Consider the following 18,210-nt stretch of genomic DNA (forward strand, 5'->3'; position numbering starts at 1 on the left):
CCCAGTTTATTTTCTTAACTAAAGTCAATAAGGAGCCAATGGGTTTTCTTAATTGAATTCCCCTTCAGTTTGTGTTACGGGGCTGCTTTAAATCTAGACACTAGGGCAGGCAAAGAATTCCCCTGACAATTTTATTTTCATAGTTGTGTTCTGCTGGCCAATATATATTAAATATGTGGTATTTTAAAAAATTCTTTTCTTTATTTATTTCTGACTTATTTGAAATCTATTGAAAGCAAAAATACGTGCTGGAAAATTAAACTTCGAAATTTATTTTCTACCGGATTCCTGGTCAATTTTCTTTCCAACTATGTTAGGCTTTAATTAAACTCCCATTTCTGAGGGCCGGGAGAAAGGGGACAGGAACACACTGGAAGCTACAAAGGTCCAGATAGGAGAGTCACGATAAAACTCTCTTCCTTCTTAAAGTCACCCTCCGCTCCTTCCATAGAACAGCTGGATGGGGAGTGGACTGGTTTTTTTGTTAAGCAATTTCAAGTTTTGTTCAGAATCGTTCACTACTGCTGCTATGCCCCTGAGATCTTTTCATTTGCAAACCAGATGTTCTGAAAATCATAGGATCTTGTACAGTGGTCTCCTCTCACAAGGAAACAACTCCTCTGCCCTGGTGTGGGTGATGGCTGGGCAGGAGGGGCAGAGAGGGGGAAGGCACAGGTGAGGAGAGGGACGGAAGGGGCACTGCAAGGGAGGTGATGGTGCAGAGGGAAAGGGCTCTAGAAAGAGTCACTTCTAGTCTTCTCTGCTTACGTGCTGGAGGGCTGGTTCCTTCTAAGTCCTACCTTTCCAACCAAGACGGATCCAACCGTCACTTTCTAAGCCTGAGAAACCCATGTGTTTGAGGCTAGTTTTCTGCACTGTGGATAAATAATCTCTTGGATTATTTTTAAACAAGGAACATGAAAGTATGGAAATGATGATAGAAGCAATAGAAAAATAACCCTCAGTTCCTATCTCTCAGGCCTTTTTTTTTTTAAAAGGCAGAATCAGGTGACCTTCATCAGTAGAGTATTCTAACTGTTTTTATTCCCTCCTAAATCAGTGTGGGTCAAAAACTGGCTGGCTGGGGCGCCTGGGTGGCTCAGCAGGTTAAGCATTCAACTTCGGCTCAGGTCGTAATCTCGTAGTTCATGGGTTCAAGCCCCGCGTTGGGCTCTTTGCTGACAGCTCTAATTCTGTGTCTCCCTCTTTCTCTGGCTCTCTCTCAAAAATAAATAAACATTAAAAAAATTAAAAGACAAAATTGGCTGGCTATGATGCTATTTGTAATATAGGCTTATACTTGCCAGCAAAATAAAAATCTACACACTGGAGACAGTATGAAAAAAAAATGGCCACGCAATTTTGGGGCAAAAACTTGACAAGATGGCTCATTACAAAGATGTCTCCTTCATATTTGGTAGCACCTAATAAGATTCTTATTTGGGCACCTAGATGGCTGAGTTGGTTATGCATCCGACTTCGGCTCGGGTCATGATCTCATGGCTCATGAGTTCGAGCCCCGCTTTGGGCTCTGGGCTGACAGCTGGCCTGGATCCTGCTTCGGAGTCTGTCACCCCCTCTCTCTCTGTCCCTCCCCGACTCTTGCTCTCTCTCTCTCTCTCTCTCTCTGTCTCTCTCTCAAAAATAAATAAACATTAAAAAAAAAAGATTCTTGTTACCACGCATCCTGGCCTATCAGTAACACTCAATACGCATTCAATAAATGAGGAGTGACAAACAGTCTTAATGGAGTAGATGCCAACTCTAGAAAAAAGGTAAGTTAGTAAACATTCTAGAATGAAAAGTGTGTATTTCCTAGCAATGGTGGTGTGATACATGCCTGGGACATAAATACACACAACGTACACACACACACTGAACACAGATGCTTGAAGTAAAGTTGGGCCTTGGTGCTTAATTTCTAAAATGCCACCCTATCTTATCCACATTCTACCCAGTCCCTGATGGCAGACGGAACTAATTGTCCTGTGATGCCCTCCTTGCTCCTCTGCCCATGCCACCGAGTCAGCCCTTACTGCATAGTACCTCCTGTAATTGACTTCTAGTGTGTACAACCTATTCCCAGTGCCATATTTTAAGGGGTTCAAGGAATTTTCTGTCTCCACAGGCACCAGCATGAAGCTGTCCATATTACGGGGGCTTGCTATTTGATGAATGAATGCCTAAAAGCAGCTAAGCGTATACCCCTCGCACCACGCAAATATCACAGAGTGATATATATAACCCACATACCCCTAGCACAGAGTAGGAATCATTAAACCAAGACCCTGGAGAACAGCAGCGTTACATGAAGCAAGGCTCTCGACCGTAACTCTGTCTTAAGCACAGGTGTACTTCTTTCCTTTGTATGTAAGACGCCGAAAACATGTGCTATGGTGTTGGACTTCCCTCGCTTGGCATACTCTGTGAACTATGGCTGGACTCTCCTTTATTGTGATTGGATACACTTTACACACACAATGGCTGACGACATGAGACTATGAAAGCCTAAATAACGTGAGCCTGGGGTTGGGACCCACTTTCTCCAAGGTATACTGGGTTTTGAGTGCTTAGACACCCGTAAGAAAAACCTTGCTGTTTTCTTTTCCAAGAAACACAAAACACTTCATTGGACACATACTTTTAAAAAGAGAAATACTCATTTAGAGATGACCTATTTCATGCCTGTGAAAGGATTTCTAAATGTGTTTCAGGATTTGGCCCTATAGCTATTCATTTCTTATTCTAAAGTGATTTTAGTGTTTTAATTTATGACAGTCACATGTATAGTATGACCTGCATGTTGAACTCCCCCTGGGCCTGAATTTCCTACTTAAGCTGCTAAGGGTGTTTAAAACAGTGCTGAGTGAGGTCTAAGGTACATTCCTCGTTAAGAAACTAACTCCGGATGCAACTGGGCAGAGACAGTACAACATCCACATTATCTTGGGAGGGAAACACAAAATATTTTACTAAGTTGACTATAGGGAAAAGTTGGATCCAACTGTTGGACAGGAGCAAAATCTGTCACCCCAGAAATAGGTAATTCTACATACATCTCATACGCAAAGTCAACTAACTTCAAAGAAAATTCAAAACAAAATAAAATAAAACAAACCACCCCCCCACCTCAGTCCCCCAGTAGGGTGGTAGGTTTTTCTTTGATTTTAATTTAGGAGGGAAATCTGCATGAAGGACTCTGACCCTGGGTAATGGTCTGGCTGTCTCTGTATTTTAACAGAGGACTCCAGGGACAATTTAGATTATGCAGTTTGCTCTTCAATATTACAGCATATATCTTCATGAATTAAACTACGTGGGCAACTTGGCATGATATTAAAAAAAAAAAAGGAAAAGAAAAAAAAAAGGAAGTGGGGGCTTACCAATAGCAACAGTTGAAACAGAAGTATATGGTCGGAATGTCAATGTGCATGGGATGGAAGAGATAGGGAAGAAACTCAGGGCAAACCACAAGGAGACTCTGGATGGCTCCCATTTCAGTTGGGTCCCTCTAATGGTTTTTTATTTAGAAAGGGATTCTAATGATACTAAAGGCCTAATAGTTGTAAGGCTGCAACAAGGTCAATGTGGCAAGTTGACATCAAATATTCCTTTCAGGACTCTAGAGCCTTCAAAAAGTCCTCCCGAGAGAGAGCTACCGCTAGATGTGAGCCTTCACACAAAGGTCAGGAGACCGACTCCACACAGAATGCACGGGACAGAGACGCCCAGCTCTTCCCCCTCCACCACCCCGCCGGGTCTAGGACTCTAGGTGGCACCAGCACATCGGATTGGGCTCACAATTTCTTGCTTTCAAGGGTCCCCAGGATGAAGCTTTAATGTGCTTCTGAGGGAGTCGGGCGACTGGAGGACTCAGTGGCAGTCTGCCTCCCTGACAAGGGGAGCAATTCGATATCCTGCTTATGGAAGGTACAAAGTAACACAGAACACTTCCTTTCAGAGAAATCAGAAATCAACTATGCCCTTCGAGTTTAAAAATATTTTTCTATTGCATTCGTACATTTTCTTGTAATGAAACTCTGACCTGGGCAATGGGTTTCAGTTATCGCATCTGAGTGGGAAGAAAGAAATGGATGGCTGTGGGCTGCCTCTTTCTCTCTCTCTCTTTCTTTCTTTCTTTCTTTCTTTTCTTTTCTTTCTTTCCTTCCTTCCTTCCTTCCTTCCTTCCTTCCTTCCTTCCTTCCTTCCATTCTTTCTTTCTCAGGCTTTATGTATGTTCCTGTCACTGGATTTAGCTGTTGCAGCTTTTAAGGCTAACGGGGGCTGTAATGCAGCAAACAGTGCAAGAGAGAAGAGTGCAAATTAATTTAGCTATCCATTTGTCAAGATCCAGTCTGGAAGATTTTTTAGGAACCCATCTTAATCTCAGGGATAGCCTGGACCTTTAAAATGGGACACACAATCATTCAGCTCCATAACCTTTAGTCTGTTTGAAGTAAGGAGCAAATGTTAAATTCCACAAGTGTACTTTCTGGGCAAGATAAATATATGTAACACTGCTTGTTAAGACGCAGGAAGCCCATACGATCACATCCGTTAAGGCAACGGATTCTACAATGCTGTACGAGTGGCAATTTTACTTTATTCTTGGGTATGCCAGCAAGAATCTGGGTGCTCATTACCACAGATGCCTTTTGTGTGTAGAGAGGGTTCAAACGCTAACGTTGAAAGGCTAAGGCACATCTACGAGATCATCATGCATCACGGGGAGACCCGAGGCCGGGAGCAGAGACAGACAGAAGCAAAGACAAGCCCGTATGTAAAGGCAATTTCTATATGGACAGAAATGCAGCATTGTTTGTTTTTAAAATTTCCTCTTGACCAGAGTCTCTGTGGTTGGAACAGTGATCACAGAGAGTTGCAGCTGTTGAAGGACACAAGATTAGCTTTACTCTGGGGTGAAAAATTAAAGCTGTGAGTGGGGGGGCGGGGTAGTTCAGGGGCGCTAAGAAAGGTCTTAAAAAACAAAACAAAAACAAACCAAAAACCCAAACCAGCCTAAGCTAGCGAGAGGCTAGCCACAAATGAAAAGCATTGTTCCATGTAATGGAGAAATGGGGTATTTCTGCAGAGTGAGTAAGACCTCCACTGCCTTGCAATACAGACCTGGCTAGCCACCTAGACGGAACCTTCTACAACAACGAGAGGTAATAAGGGCTGACTGATCCCTGGGCCCCTTCTGCAAAGATGAACAGACTAGTTGCAAAGGACAGTGGTGGGTGGAGGTGTAATTCACACGGACATCCAAAGGGCCGTTCATGGGAAATTTCAAGGAAACCTGCCATTAAGAGCTCCGGCCCAATTCAGTTTACAACCTGGATAAGGGGCAAGAGATCACGAAAGGTAAAAACCTAGCTCCTGGGAAGTTGATAGCCTGGCTGACCTGGAACCAGTTAGGCAGGAGCAGCTTTGCTGTGTTTAGGAATGAGACAGAAAGTGGGAGGAGTCTATGCGCCATGTGACCAAGCGGCAGAAAGAAGGACGTGGAAGAAGGGAAACAAATAGACACTGAAGGGAATTTAGGAAGCAGCCTGGGTGGAGCGGAGTTTAGAGTGAGACACAAAAACCAATTGATGGATTTTCAGAAGATTTTAAGTGAAGTGCAGGCACTGATGTTTTCATAATTAACCTTCAGAAAAACCCTCGCTAGTGGCTTTTTTTTTTAAGGTTCTCTTTGTCCCACTGTGAAGGTTAGAGAAAGTGAAGAAAATGAGATCAGGTGATCTATCGTCCTACTTCATGAACCTCCTCTTCCACGGAACACTCTGGATTTTTGTCACGCCTGTCTCACCGACTCCCACGAAAACCAAACACATCTCCAGAAAGTCAGTATCAAGGATGGCTGCCCGATCTCGGGTGGTAAAGAGGGCCTACACACAGAGAACGATGACTTCAACATTCAGTGGTTTAGAAGAAGTCCTGTGATACGACTGTATCCTGGGGCACGTGGCTCAGAGACCTGGCAGTGTCTGCGGATAATGGAATGAAGCGGGAAAGCTGTCTTCTAAAGAGGTTATTATTATTATTTTTTTCCTCGCAGAATAACTACCTTTACGTGTTCTGGAGGAGGTACCTGTAAACAGTGGTTCGGGGAGTCCTTGCCTAAGGAAATCCTACACATCTAGTAGACGTGACGCAGCCATGACCTTTCCCAGCGTAGCAGGCGGGAGAAGCATCAAGGCTCCCAGACGAGCCCCCTCAAGCAAGGAGGAGAGCCGCTGGGTATCAGAAAGGGATGCATCGCATACCCTCTCCCTTGGTGGTCGGCAGACACAGGAGACAGTGAAACGCATTTTGGAGAGTTTCAGACAGTCCACCAAGACAAAGCCACAGAGTTACAGCAGCTGTGGCCGCCTCTTCCGCCCCTCCAACAGTTAACGGAGGGCAGCAAGGGGTACGTGGGTGCCCGGCACGGAGAAGACAGTGACTCCCCTCTGACCTCCTGACCCAGGCAACACAAACAGGTAGTAACACTGTCAGCAGATACTGTCTGGGGCAGGAAGGAGGGCGATGCATTTAGGAACACAGCCCGCAGGGGCATGCTAAAGGGTGTGTATTTTCTTTCGTACGAACGAACGATGGAATGAAGACAAGGAGAAGATCCAAAGCCAGAATACTTACCATTTCATCAACCATGGCTACGCCTAAGCTACCGGCATGTTCTCTAATAGCCAGGCTGCTATGTTCCCTAGCGTTTTGCTTTGAACGGGGATGCTGGAAAAGAGAATTCTCTTAGGCACAAGCTGCAAAATATGTCATCTACTGTTAAAGGCCTGGATGTTGAAGATTTTCTGAGGTCCTTAGGAGTCAACGTACGAGTAAAGTCTCTAACGCCTCTGAAGTCCCAAAATAAAGGAACGGTTAAATTCCGAGGATTCAAAGGGAACTGTTAGCCTTCTTTGCATACATACCAGAAAGACAATATACATTCAGGACATTTCCAGTGGTAATGAAGGTACCGTACCTGTGATGATGGTAAGGATGGTGGTGGTGGTGGTGGTGGTGGTGGTGGTGGTGGTGGGAGGGAGAGTTGTGGGGGGATCTGGATAAAAAAAAAAAAGGAAAATCAAACCCACAGTGCTGAACACAACAATGATCAGTAATGACAAAACGAAGGCATGAGGACACTGAGATGTTTGTCTGATGACTTCCCCTTCTGCGGCCAAAAGCCTCCCTTCCCCGCCTTCCCCCAAAGAGTTGTGTCCTGTAATCCTAACCCAAAACCTTAAATGGAAAAACTAAGACAAGAAGAAAAGAGATTTGCATTAATGAAGCGAACTAGGGATGAGGAGATGTGAAGGAGAGAAGGGAGGAGAAGTCAAACCAGGACACCCCCACCCCAGTCTGATTTCAAAGGTGAGCTTAAGCCAGCCCCGCCCCCGAGAGGGTACAGCGACTGTCATTTCGTTTTATACTCTCGCAGATGCGAGAAAGGAGGAGGGGTGGTGCCGTTCTAAAGGGCTCCCATCGGCCAAGGATGAGCGTGTTCCCGCTCCCCTGCTCTCCATGACGGCTAACTTCATTATTCCCCATCAATACATCCCAGCAGGAAGGAAAACTACTTCTATACACTTGTAATAAATACAAAGAAGACAGAATGTCACCGCTAAATATCAAGTTCCAGGCATGTGAGATTTTACCGAGATTTTATTTTTTAAAAGTCAATAAATTTTACAACTTATAAATATTAATACGTTAGTTGCCTTTGCTCCCGTTGAAAGCCTGACCTAAAGCGGAAGGTGGCGATAAAACCAAAAGACCGTCTTCCATCTTGTAAACAAGGGAACGAGGTATGAACGAGGCTTGACCCTCAGAGCCAGGAATCCCATAGGGGATCCTCCGTCAGATGTTTGCTACACTGTATATTCTTGTATCAGCTCAAAAATTATTTGGGGGACAGGGGAAGGGCAAATATGAAAGAGAAAAAAGAAAATCCTAAGCACAAATGATCAAACTGAATGTGTTAAATTGTCAGCAAGACTTTGAACTAAGCAATCATTCTGCTATAATAGCGCATAAGACGATTTGAAGGCTTTTGATTTTAAATTTTATCTAAAGCACGTCAACTTTTTCTCCCTGACACATCTGGTGTCCTTTTATCTCCAAGAGAGCTCTCAGATTGTCTAATTAATACATCAAAACTTTAATTATATACTGCACCTTTACTGGCTTTGCTACAACTTCCTGAAAGTTTGTGAAAACACTATCTTGGTGCCTGGTTGTAAGGTCTGCTTAAAATGATTCCTACTACTGATCAATAATCTGGGGTTTTAATTTTCCTCGCCAACTTCTCTCACGCACGCGCAATGTATGAATGTGTTAGGGAGGACTCAGCAGCAAAGTGTTCTGTTCTATGGGAGACTTTGCTCATTTAAGGTGGGGACACAGGCAGTGTAAAAGCAGCCTCACCCACGAGTCCAAAAAGGAATTCATTAAAAAATAAATAATATCAAATCTCATCCTCCTCCAAGAAGCAGGCTGATGATTAAATTAGTGGTTTCAAACTACCCTTGTAGACAAACAGGCAGAATGTCGTCTTGCTCCTTGGACACTTTCTTATGGAGGCCCCAGGTAAGGAAGCATTCTGTGACCTAGCAGATCATTTGGACGCACCCACCCCTTGCTGTAGGCACTGGGACAGATACAGATGAGTGAGGTGCGCTGGCCCCCGAGCCGAGCTCTGAAGACATCCTGTGCCTTCTCCTACCCACCTCAACTGTACCCAGGGACGTGCCTGCTGCCCAGCATGGGGGCAGCTAATGCGCTTCTTCTGTTCTGGTTCAATTACAGTACTTATCACCTGAAAAGGAACATCTGTACCCGAGAGACTTCCCCTGATACACTCTAATGCTATTTCTGTACCTACCTTTCTAAGTATTGGCACAGAACGTGTGATATCCACAATGCAATCAAAGGGGACCCGGAGGCCCGGTTTTGAAATATGATTTTGAAAATACGATTACGAACGAGGGGTGGGCCAGACTAACAAGGGCAGAGACTTCAGAAAAAAGGTCACGGGTCCCTTTCATTTTGTGAAAATCACACACTTCCAATTATTTTCATCACTACTGGGGTAACTGTTGTTCTTCACATCTGGCTCAAGTGACCCGTTAACAGCGAGAACCTCATTGCTCAGATCGTTTCTAGCAATAAGAGCAACGATAGGCCACTATTTAAGAAAATACCGAGTTGGAGCTAATGAGCTGTGTTTGACACATCGAGGCTAAAAGAACCAAACCAAATGGGACTCAGGCACTAACCACCTAGATTCTCCAAGTATAGAAGCTACTTCCAGAGAATTAAACATTTTAAAGGCACGTTAATGCTTAGTTCATAAGGTACTTTGAAAATTACCCTGGTAGTATGAGAAATCACCTTTGAAAAGAGGAGCTACTCGCAATCTTCCCAAATTGCTAGAACATTTTATTAATAGACTAGCAACACCTCAGGTTGGTAGTCTAGCCCGCCATGCCGAGCAGTGCTACTAGCTTAGACTGAGGGACGCAGGAGCATAACGTGCCCGGGAGGTGTGTGTGTGTGTGTGTGTGTGTGTGTGTGTGTGTGTGTGTGTGTGTATGTGCTCACCTAAACAGGTAGGTCGCTATGTTTCCTGGCTTTCAGAAACGCACTCTAGCCCAGAGAGTAAATTCTCAAAAACAGTCTTATGTTGGAGGGGAGCGTTCTACTGGGAAGCAGTGAGAATAAGAGGAACTACAAAGAAAGACACAAATGTCCCTGAAGACTTGGCAGTCGAAGTATCGTGGCTCTGAAACATAGTTAGCAACCCTGGGAACTTGGGCAGCTTATGTGATCTTTCTAAGCTTCATCTGCCATCTGTAAAATAGGATGAGGATCTTGTTACCTCCTGACGTTACTGTGGAGATTAGAGGTGGTCATGCACATGAAACAGTGGGACAAAGTGGGTGCTCGACAAATGCCAGCCAGAAGCTGGTATCCAAAATTATTCAACTATATCTGCAGTCCATGAAATCCACAAAATGTTCCTTATCTTGAGATGTGGGAACAGCAGGTACATTAAATCAGAATTGCTTTTCCAAATAACTTAGTCTTCTGAGTCCAGGAAGCAAACCATAGACCAGAGGGAAATTTGCCACTGGTTTTGCTCACTGTAAACCTGGGAGTGGCATCGGAGGGGACTTGCAGGAGGCTCAAACCCTCACGCAGAGAGAGCAGAAGGGGTGTGGAAGCAGAAGAGAGGGATATGCTTCCCACTCCCCTTTTGCACGAACAGACTCTGAACAGTCTGAGGACCAAGGTGGCTCCGTGGAACGTCAACTGAGAATAGGGCATGTGGCACCCCCTCACACCTAAAGGAACAGCCATCCCCTCTCCTCGGCTCTCTTAACCCATGGGCAGGACTGATGCCATTACAAGTGCGGACCACAGACAACACGGGTATAGTGTCCAAAAGAAAAGAAATCTCAGAAGTCTACAAATAAGGTGAGTGGATGTGATCCTGTAATTCTGCATTATGTTGAAAGAGAAAAACAAACAAACAAACAAAACCTCAAGTACAGGTTAAGGATTAAATTGCCACATCCGTGTTGATGTGTTATAAAGCATGCTTCTATGCCTTCAAAAGGAGTGACTCCTACTTTCTTCGTAAGGAAGGTGGCCAGGTTCTAGGACATAAAGGTATAAATATTCTGTGGGTATAGTTGTGTGCGTATAGGTGTAGATTCCCATATACTTACACTTGGATTATTTACCGTGCTAACATGGAGAAGGAAACATACACACATATCCATAGATTTATAATATACTGAAAATTTCATGCCTATGGTCACTCACTCCGGGTCATGTCAGTTCATGACTATGCTTCCCGGCATAAAACCAACCAAGAGACTTCAACTGGCCAGAAGAAACTCAATTTGCCATCTTAAGACTAGAGGAATGCAGTGCATTCCTCAACTAAGTTGAGAATATTCAACGTACACAAAATGGACAATAAGCTATAAATGTGAAAAAGTTTAAAATGCCTGCCACATAGATGTTCAATGAATATCTGCTGGGTTAGAGAACATAATTCATGATAATATGCTTTAATAATCCTGTAAAAAGATATTCAGAAAACAGACAAATTAAAAAAAAATGCATTCGTGTCTAAAGGAGTAGCTATTGGTGGTTTATGTAGCTACCAAGGACCTTATATATATATTTTTTCCCAAGTATTTACTGACTTGTGACATCTTCCGGAACGTAATAGCTTCATGCTGAAAACAGGATACTTGTGTTCATCAAAGCAGGAGAAAGCCTAGCTGAGGTTTCACAGGGAAATACCACTGGGAATAAACTTTCTGAGCTAAATAGCCATTAATTGGCAAGGCTGAATTTTGTAGTCATTATTTCTAACGTCATCTCCATTGCTTGCGCCTGAGGACACAGCTTTCCTACTCAGCATGACCAGGGACTGTGATCTAGCAGGAAAGCCCCGCGATTAGAGGGGGAGAGAAGAAAAGTCACTTCCCTCCCAGGTGGAGACACTGGGCTCCACCTCAGGCCAGGCTTCTTTAAGTTCTTGAAGAAAACACACTGGCTTTCGGTTTTCAACTTGACCAAAAGCTCTGAGAGTGATCTGCAAGCAGCGGCTACATGTGAATGAGTCTGGTAGAAGGAGTGTTTTATCTTTGCACGTACCGTAAACATACAGCATATAATCCGAGTGAGCTTTCCCCACTATGTTGGAAGCTTCACAGCGGTATGTACCATTATCTGTTTTGTTTAGGTTATTGATGAACAGGTTGGGCCCGGACAGGACGGCGTGTTGAGGCATTTCGTCATCGACTCTAACCCAGGTCACCATCACAGGCCTGCAGAGGAGAGAGGAAGAAGACAGGTGGCTTTAACATCTCCCACCAAGATGTCTGCGTCGGCTTCTCACCCACGCATTGAATGAGTCACATGCAGGGTGACACGATTAGAGAGGGCCCTGCTGGACATATTTTCAGTTCACAGAATTACAGCTGTGAAGTCCTCCCCCCCAACAAAATCTGTTTGGAATATACTTTTTGGTCAACATTATCAGGTGTTGAAAAACCTTCAATAGGACCACAAGCTGGAGCCTCATTATTTCTGGTTCATCTTTAAAAATCAGCAAATAAACCAACGTGCCCTATTTTTATGTCCTGCTGTGTGGTTTCACACCAATTCAGACAGGACAGAGCTCACCCGTTGTTAATCATCTCATTAATTAGGGGGAAAAAAATCAAATTCTTGGCTAGTGATACAACCATTAATCTGATGGTTACTAATATACCAAGACCCTTGCTTAGAAGCCAGTTGTGATCTTTAAATGGATTTGGAAGCATAAGAGACTCTTGAAAACTGAGAACAAACTGAGGGTTGATGGGGGGTGGGAGGGAGGAGAGGGTGGGTGATGGGTATCGAGGAGGGCACCTTTTGGGATGAGCACTGGGTGTTGTATGGAAACCAATTTGACAATAAACTTCATATATTGAAAAAAATAAAAAAATAAAAAAAATAAAAAAATGGATTTGGAGTTTTGCAAAAATAAATGGTTTTTTTTTTTTTTTTTTTTTTTACATCTGAACACTGCTTTCTTTTGTCCTCTGCAATCACTTCCTTTCTCCGTTACCCTTGCTCATAACCTGCCTCCTTCAACCCAGTCCACCTTTTCTGTGTGTTCCTTGGCAAAATGCCTTGCTTTGCTGGCTCTCCAAGCCCCACACACTGTTACCCTCCCGCTCTGGGTGCACCGGCAGGCCCTGTGGCTCAAGGGTGAGGCTTCTGGGTCAGTCACTGAGGGGCACATCTCCACATGGGCTCCTTATGGCACTTTTTCAGAGGCATGTTGTACCATGTTTGGGGGGCCTGGGTGGCTCAGCTGGTTAAGCTTCCGACTCAGTTCAGGTCATGATCTCATGGTTCATGAGTTCGAGCCCCTGCATTGGGCTCTGTGCTCTCAGTGTGTTGCCTGCTTTGGATCCTCTGTCTTTCTTTCTCTGCACCTTCCCCACACACTCTCTCTCTCAAAAGAATAAATAAACATTAAAAAATAAGTAAATAAAGTATCACATTTGTGTCCATCAGGGAAAAGCAAATTTCACAAGATGCTCCAGAGCCAAAACTGCACACGCAGAGCATCTTTCAAACTCACTGACTCTAAAACTCCCATTCTTCAAGACAGCTCCCTCAACCTCCTGTGAAATTGGGACCACAGGGAGGACTGTGCCTGAAACTTTCATTTTGTTTTTCTTTAAATTAAAAAAATAATAATGTTTATTTTTGAGAGAGCGAGCGAGCAGGGGAGGGGCAGAGAAAGAGGGAGATACAGTATCAGAAGCAGGCTCCAGGCTCTGAGCTGTCAGCACAGAGCCTGACGCAGGGCTTGAACTCACAGACCTTGAGATCATGACCTCAGCCGAAGTCGGACGCTTAACCGACGAAGCCACCCAGGCACCCCTGAAACTTTCATTTTAAAGGAAGGGCACTGGAGACATGAGTACAGAAGTACCTTCCTTTCGGTCCCTGCTGCTACCTCCACAAGCGGTGACATGACAAGACCCAAGCTTAATGATGAACCAACACTCAAGTTAGCCCTGTCAAGTAGCATTCCAATTTTCAAATGGGATGTGAAGTTACAATTTTTCTTTAATTACACATGGGCTTGTCATCACAACCCAGTAAATTATTTAAAAATTAGCACTGCATATGTCCCCCCCCTTGCAGGCAATGGAAAATGGGTCTGCCCGGCCATCACATCTAATGCCCTGCTGCTTGACAGCTGAAACAATCAGTGGGGGTAAGTGCTGAGAATATTCACAACATTTAATGGCAAGTTAAATTACCATTTTTATTGTATGCAATTTCTTGAGAAAATAAATAGGTAATATGCTGGAAGGGATAGCAGAGTAACGGGTGCTGGCTCAGACGACCACACACTCGTTCCGATTTGAGAAGAGGAACAGACAAACACCCTCTCTGGCATAAATGTCCTGAAGGAAACATGTAATTTACTGTCCCCATGGCACATTCAATTGAACGCAGTACCTTCTTCTGGGGGGAAAAATACAGAAACAAAATATAGGCTAGCAAAACCACCTCCGGTAAATGTGGTTAATGTGGCTGTATACAGTGGCAAAAGGCCTGTGAGAATTCTCTTTTTCTCCACCGGATTGTTTTGGAGGTAAGACAGGCCACGGACTAAGGCATAATCCAGTTTACAAAAAGAAAGATCTGAATCTTCTGCAGAGTTTCAAAGGAGACAAAGACCTCTCTGCCAAAGCTTAAAGTGTTTCAGAGCAAGTAACTTTGAAACGGCAGAGGAAAAGTGAAACAGAGCCAGGACCACCTCCTATTTCCTAAAGGTCATCTTTAAAACCCCGAAGGGTTAGTAGAGACAGAAGTAGATTCTGGTCCACAGAGAGGGAAGCACAAAACAGGGAGGGTTGAAGCGGGAAGAGAGCGGACAGCAGCCAGCATCCCCCTGGTTCCCCTGTTCTCTTGTCATGGATCACTCCTTAGCCATCACGGGGACAGTGCTTTCCAGAGATCCTGGGGGAAGCTTTGGTAAGATGCTCAGAGCATGAGGACTGCGATCTTGATGTTGGTTAGCAAAACTCTGAGGGGGAAAAGAATCCTAGCACAGGGACAGCAGAGGGAGCTCAAAACAGAGTTTACTGTTGGGGACCACTCAGAGTTTGAGGGCTCCTAATCCCAACATTGACTCGTTCCAGCTCATGATTCCATGGATTGTTTTTTTCCCCTAAGAAACAGCTCAAAACAATCTTCACTCTCCTGGAAAGATGAGAGTCTCTCCTCTCCCCGGACGAAACTGAACGAGGTCTAAAGTGGCCCCACTGCATGGCTGTGATGAGCTACTGTGGTCCCTCTCATTCGCCTGCATGCAGTTGCCAGGGAAGCAACTTCCTTGTACATTTCAGTCAAATAAGAGGGTTAGTACATTCTTTCTTTTACGCAATGGTGGGTAGTATGTTCCTTGAGAAAAGTTCTGGGACGATTCCTTACCAACAAAAATATTCCCATGAGTCACTTTTATTTGAGAGAAGGAGAAGCAAAATTAAAGGTAGGGCAAATTCATTTTCCAACGGCTGGCCCTAATCACAGCGGCTTAATTTAAGTCTGAAAACCGTCTTTCCAGCAGCTTAGACGTTAACACAGAAGGTAGCAGATATATCATTAGATTGTGGGCATGCTAAAAATTTATTAGGATTATTTTCTTGTGAGAGAAGATAGTTCTGGCAATCGTGTTGATGATAATAAAATAGAATTAGCTGTGATTTCAATCTTAGCTGGCATTTCATTTTTCTCCCAATCCTGACCATTAAGAACCAACCACAGATATTTATTCCCCCTTTCACTGAATATTCCTTATTTCATAAAACAAAACAAAACAAAACAAAACAAAAAAACCTTCCACCCTTTACAGCAGGAGACAGGTGACAGGCTGGTGAGTTGCAAATGCACATCTCCGTGTTGTGACATTTACTGCTCATGACCCTCTTGCCAACCTTGGCCTTCAGAACTTACTGGGGCTTCCCGATGGCTTCACATGTTAACTCGAGCGCATCCCCTTCCCGGGTTAGGCCTTGTAGAGGATAAGTCATCTGAATATGCACTTGAGGCTTATCTGTGTGACAACAACACAAAGTATATAATGTTTAGCAAATGGTATCAGGCAAAAAATCAGACTTGCAAGCCGCCACAAACCCCACACCACCAGCACTCGCTCTCTCCCCATCCTCATGCCTTCACGAACATCCTCCTAATTAGTTAGTAATCCTGGCATTTGCTCAAATTAAATTGACTAATAACTCTAAGGAGTGAACCGTGAGTAGATAAGAGATTCATAAGCCAACCGCGCCACATCAAACGTTTCCTGTGAAATACATTTTGTTACATTGAAGTTTATCTCCAAACTCACTCAAGCTAAAGGAAACTCATTTGCCTTCATGCTGAGGTGAAGCCACAGATATTTGTGGTGCTCAGAATTGATACATTTTATCATATATCACATATTACTATGTGACAATATGTTGTGACAATGCATATTAATGAGTTTGCCTCTTCTATGCTCTTGATTTCAAATGGGAAAGGCAAAACTTCTGAATTCCACTCCAATGCCCTTAAGAATGAAGAACTGGGATGTTCTGGTGGTCCCAGTGAAACTCTTTGATGTCTCAATGTATACGTGTGAGAAGGAAGGAAACGGACAGGTGCTGAGAGTCTACTATGGTGGGAACCATCAGTGGTGGTAGAATAAGCCAGTTTTAGGGATGAGAACACTGGTACCCAGAGGATGAAGAGGCTAGACCAGGGTCCTAGGGATGACTTAACGAGAGACAGCCCTGCGAATGTTGGGATTGCTGGTTCAAAACTACATTTCCCAATGGCCATCCAAAATGAAAACCAAGTATAGCATCGTAAGGCAGTCAAGGACTCCAGTAAGTGACACAAGTATTCTTATATTGATTAGCTACTGAAAAACTGTGTTTGGACCTTGTAGGGGTATGGGTAGGAGCCATGAATGACGGGAGCTGTGGGGCACAGGGAGGGAACCAAAAGGGGTTGGGATTAACTTAGATATATTACACAGATATATTTACCAACAAAACCTGAATGGAATCGGGAGGCTTTTTTTTTTTGTTTTGTTTTTGTTTTTTTCTGTGCTGAACTAACAAGCTATTAATCCCTAAATCAGTTTTCTCATTTAATTCTGTGGCTTTGTAAATGTATATTTTTGGAAATGTACCCAAGAGTAATAAATGTGAGAGGGCAAGACATCACTTGGCTGAAAGGTCAAAACAATTTCCATAACTTTACTTTCTCAGACAATCATACCACCTAAACAACAGCTCCTTGGCCTTTTACAAGCAGTGCTTAGCTCATTAACATTCATCCTATGGACTGAGAGAGAAATCAGAAATATGGCAGGGCTCAACTGATCTGGGCCCATATGCAGCTAACAAAGCTGCACGAGGGAGTCCTCTCTGGGGTGGTTGCTTTCCAGACGCATTTGTACAGTCTCGTTCCCATCACAGATCTTTCTCTTATGTCTCTGGAACCCACGTGGCATTGCAAACCTTTTAAGAGAGGCTTCTTGTATACCACTGCGCCCTGCACGCCATGAAGCTGCTCTCTGGGAAGCTAAGTCACCTGCCAGAGGATAGAAGTTAGCAGCCCCCAAAGCTCCAGCGGACCCTCGCAAGTAACATGGCTCTATCCTTGGACTTGTTGGCAAAGGGGATGTTTGGGAGCAAAATGGTGTGGAGGTTTCTGGGGTACTGGTGACTGGGTTGGGAAAGCAGTCACTCGAGAAAGGCAGAAATACTCAGGATAAACAGGGTGACCTTGAATGGGGACTGGCTGCTGGGCAAAGGCAAGAGCTCCTGGGCACCGTTCTACAGACTACAGCTTACACTAAATACAATTGGGTGACATACGTGGGCCTATTATTTTTGGTGGCATAACACATAAACACAGAGCTGGCTGGTGAAGTTTATTAAAAACACAAAATACAAAAATAAATAAATAAATAAATAAATAAATAAATAAATAAATAAAGGGGGAAACACAGACAGCTGAAGACCTGCTTCCTTATATTTCACATTCAGAAACAGCACCACTTAATGGGGTTCCTGGTTAGGAAACCTCTTGTCATTCTTCCCCAAGAAACATTCTGGGCAAGATTAAATTTAAAGCCCCAAATCTGGGGGCACCTGGGTGGCTCAGTCGGTTAAGCATCCGACTTCGGCTCAGGTCGTGATCTCGAGGTCTGTGACTTTGAGCCTGCGTTGGGCTCTGGGCTGACAGCTCAAGGCCTGGAGCCTGTTTCAGATTCTGTGTCTTCCTCTCTCTCTGACCCTCCCCCGTTCATGCTCTGTCTCTCTCTGTCTCAAAACTAAATAAACGTTAAAAAAAAAAAAAATTTAAAGCCCTAAATCTGGGCTGAAATGTAGCATTTGCTTATAGGTTAATCTCTGATCTATGGAAGGACTACATTTTCCACGCGCTGCTGACTCCCGCCCGTTAATTAAGAAGCAGGATGCCTGCTGGCCTATGTGGAAGGTTTTTTTGTTTTTTGTTTTTTGTTTTTTTCCCCTTGTGTAATTTACAAGCAAACAGAGAGGGTATGTTTTTCCGCACAGTGCGCCAAGGGTCTTATGTGCTCAACTTCCATTAATAATA

General features: G+C 44.0%; 1 protein-coding gene across 5 annotated transcripts in view; it reads right to left on the reverse strand.

Moving 5' to 3' along the window:
- The window catches only part of CADM1 (cell adhesion molecule 1), a 329,962-nt gene that overhangs the window by 27,948 nt on the left and 283,804 nt on the right, over positions 1-18,210 (reverse strand). For 3 of the 5 annotated variants that reach the window (XM_042906897.1, XM_042906896.1, XM_042906895.1), the window contains exons 6-7: positions 15,553-15,652; positions 11,680-11,852 (exon numbers count right to left, since the gene is read on the reverse strand). In XM_042906897.1, the coding sequence (XP_042762831.1) occupies positions 11,680-11,852; positions 15,553-15,652 (273 nt within the window). Of the gene's footprint in view, positions 1-6,985; positions 7,064-11,679; positions 11,853-15,552; positions 15,653-18,210 lie in introns of all 5 variants that reach the window. The other 2 variants (XM_042906894.1, XM_042906893.1) reach the window with 1 other exon arrangement.

Source organism: Panthera leo, chromosome D1, assembly GCF_018350215.1.
Source record: "Panthera leo isolate Ple1 chromosome D1, P.leo_Ple1_pat1.1, whole genome shotgun sequence".
In the NCBI taxonomy this organism is placed as follows: domain Eukaryota; kingdom Metazoa; phylum Chordata; class Mammalia; order Carnivora; family Felidae; genus Panthera; species Panthera leo.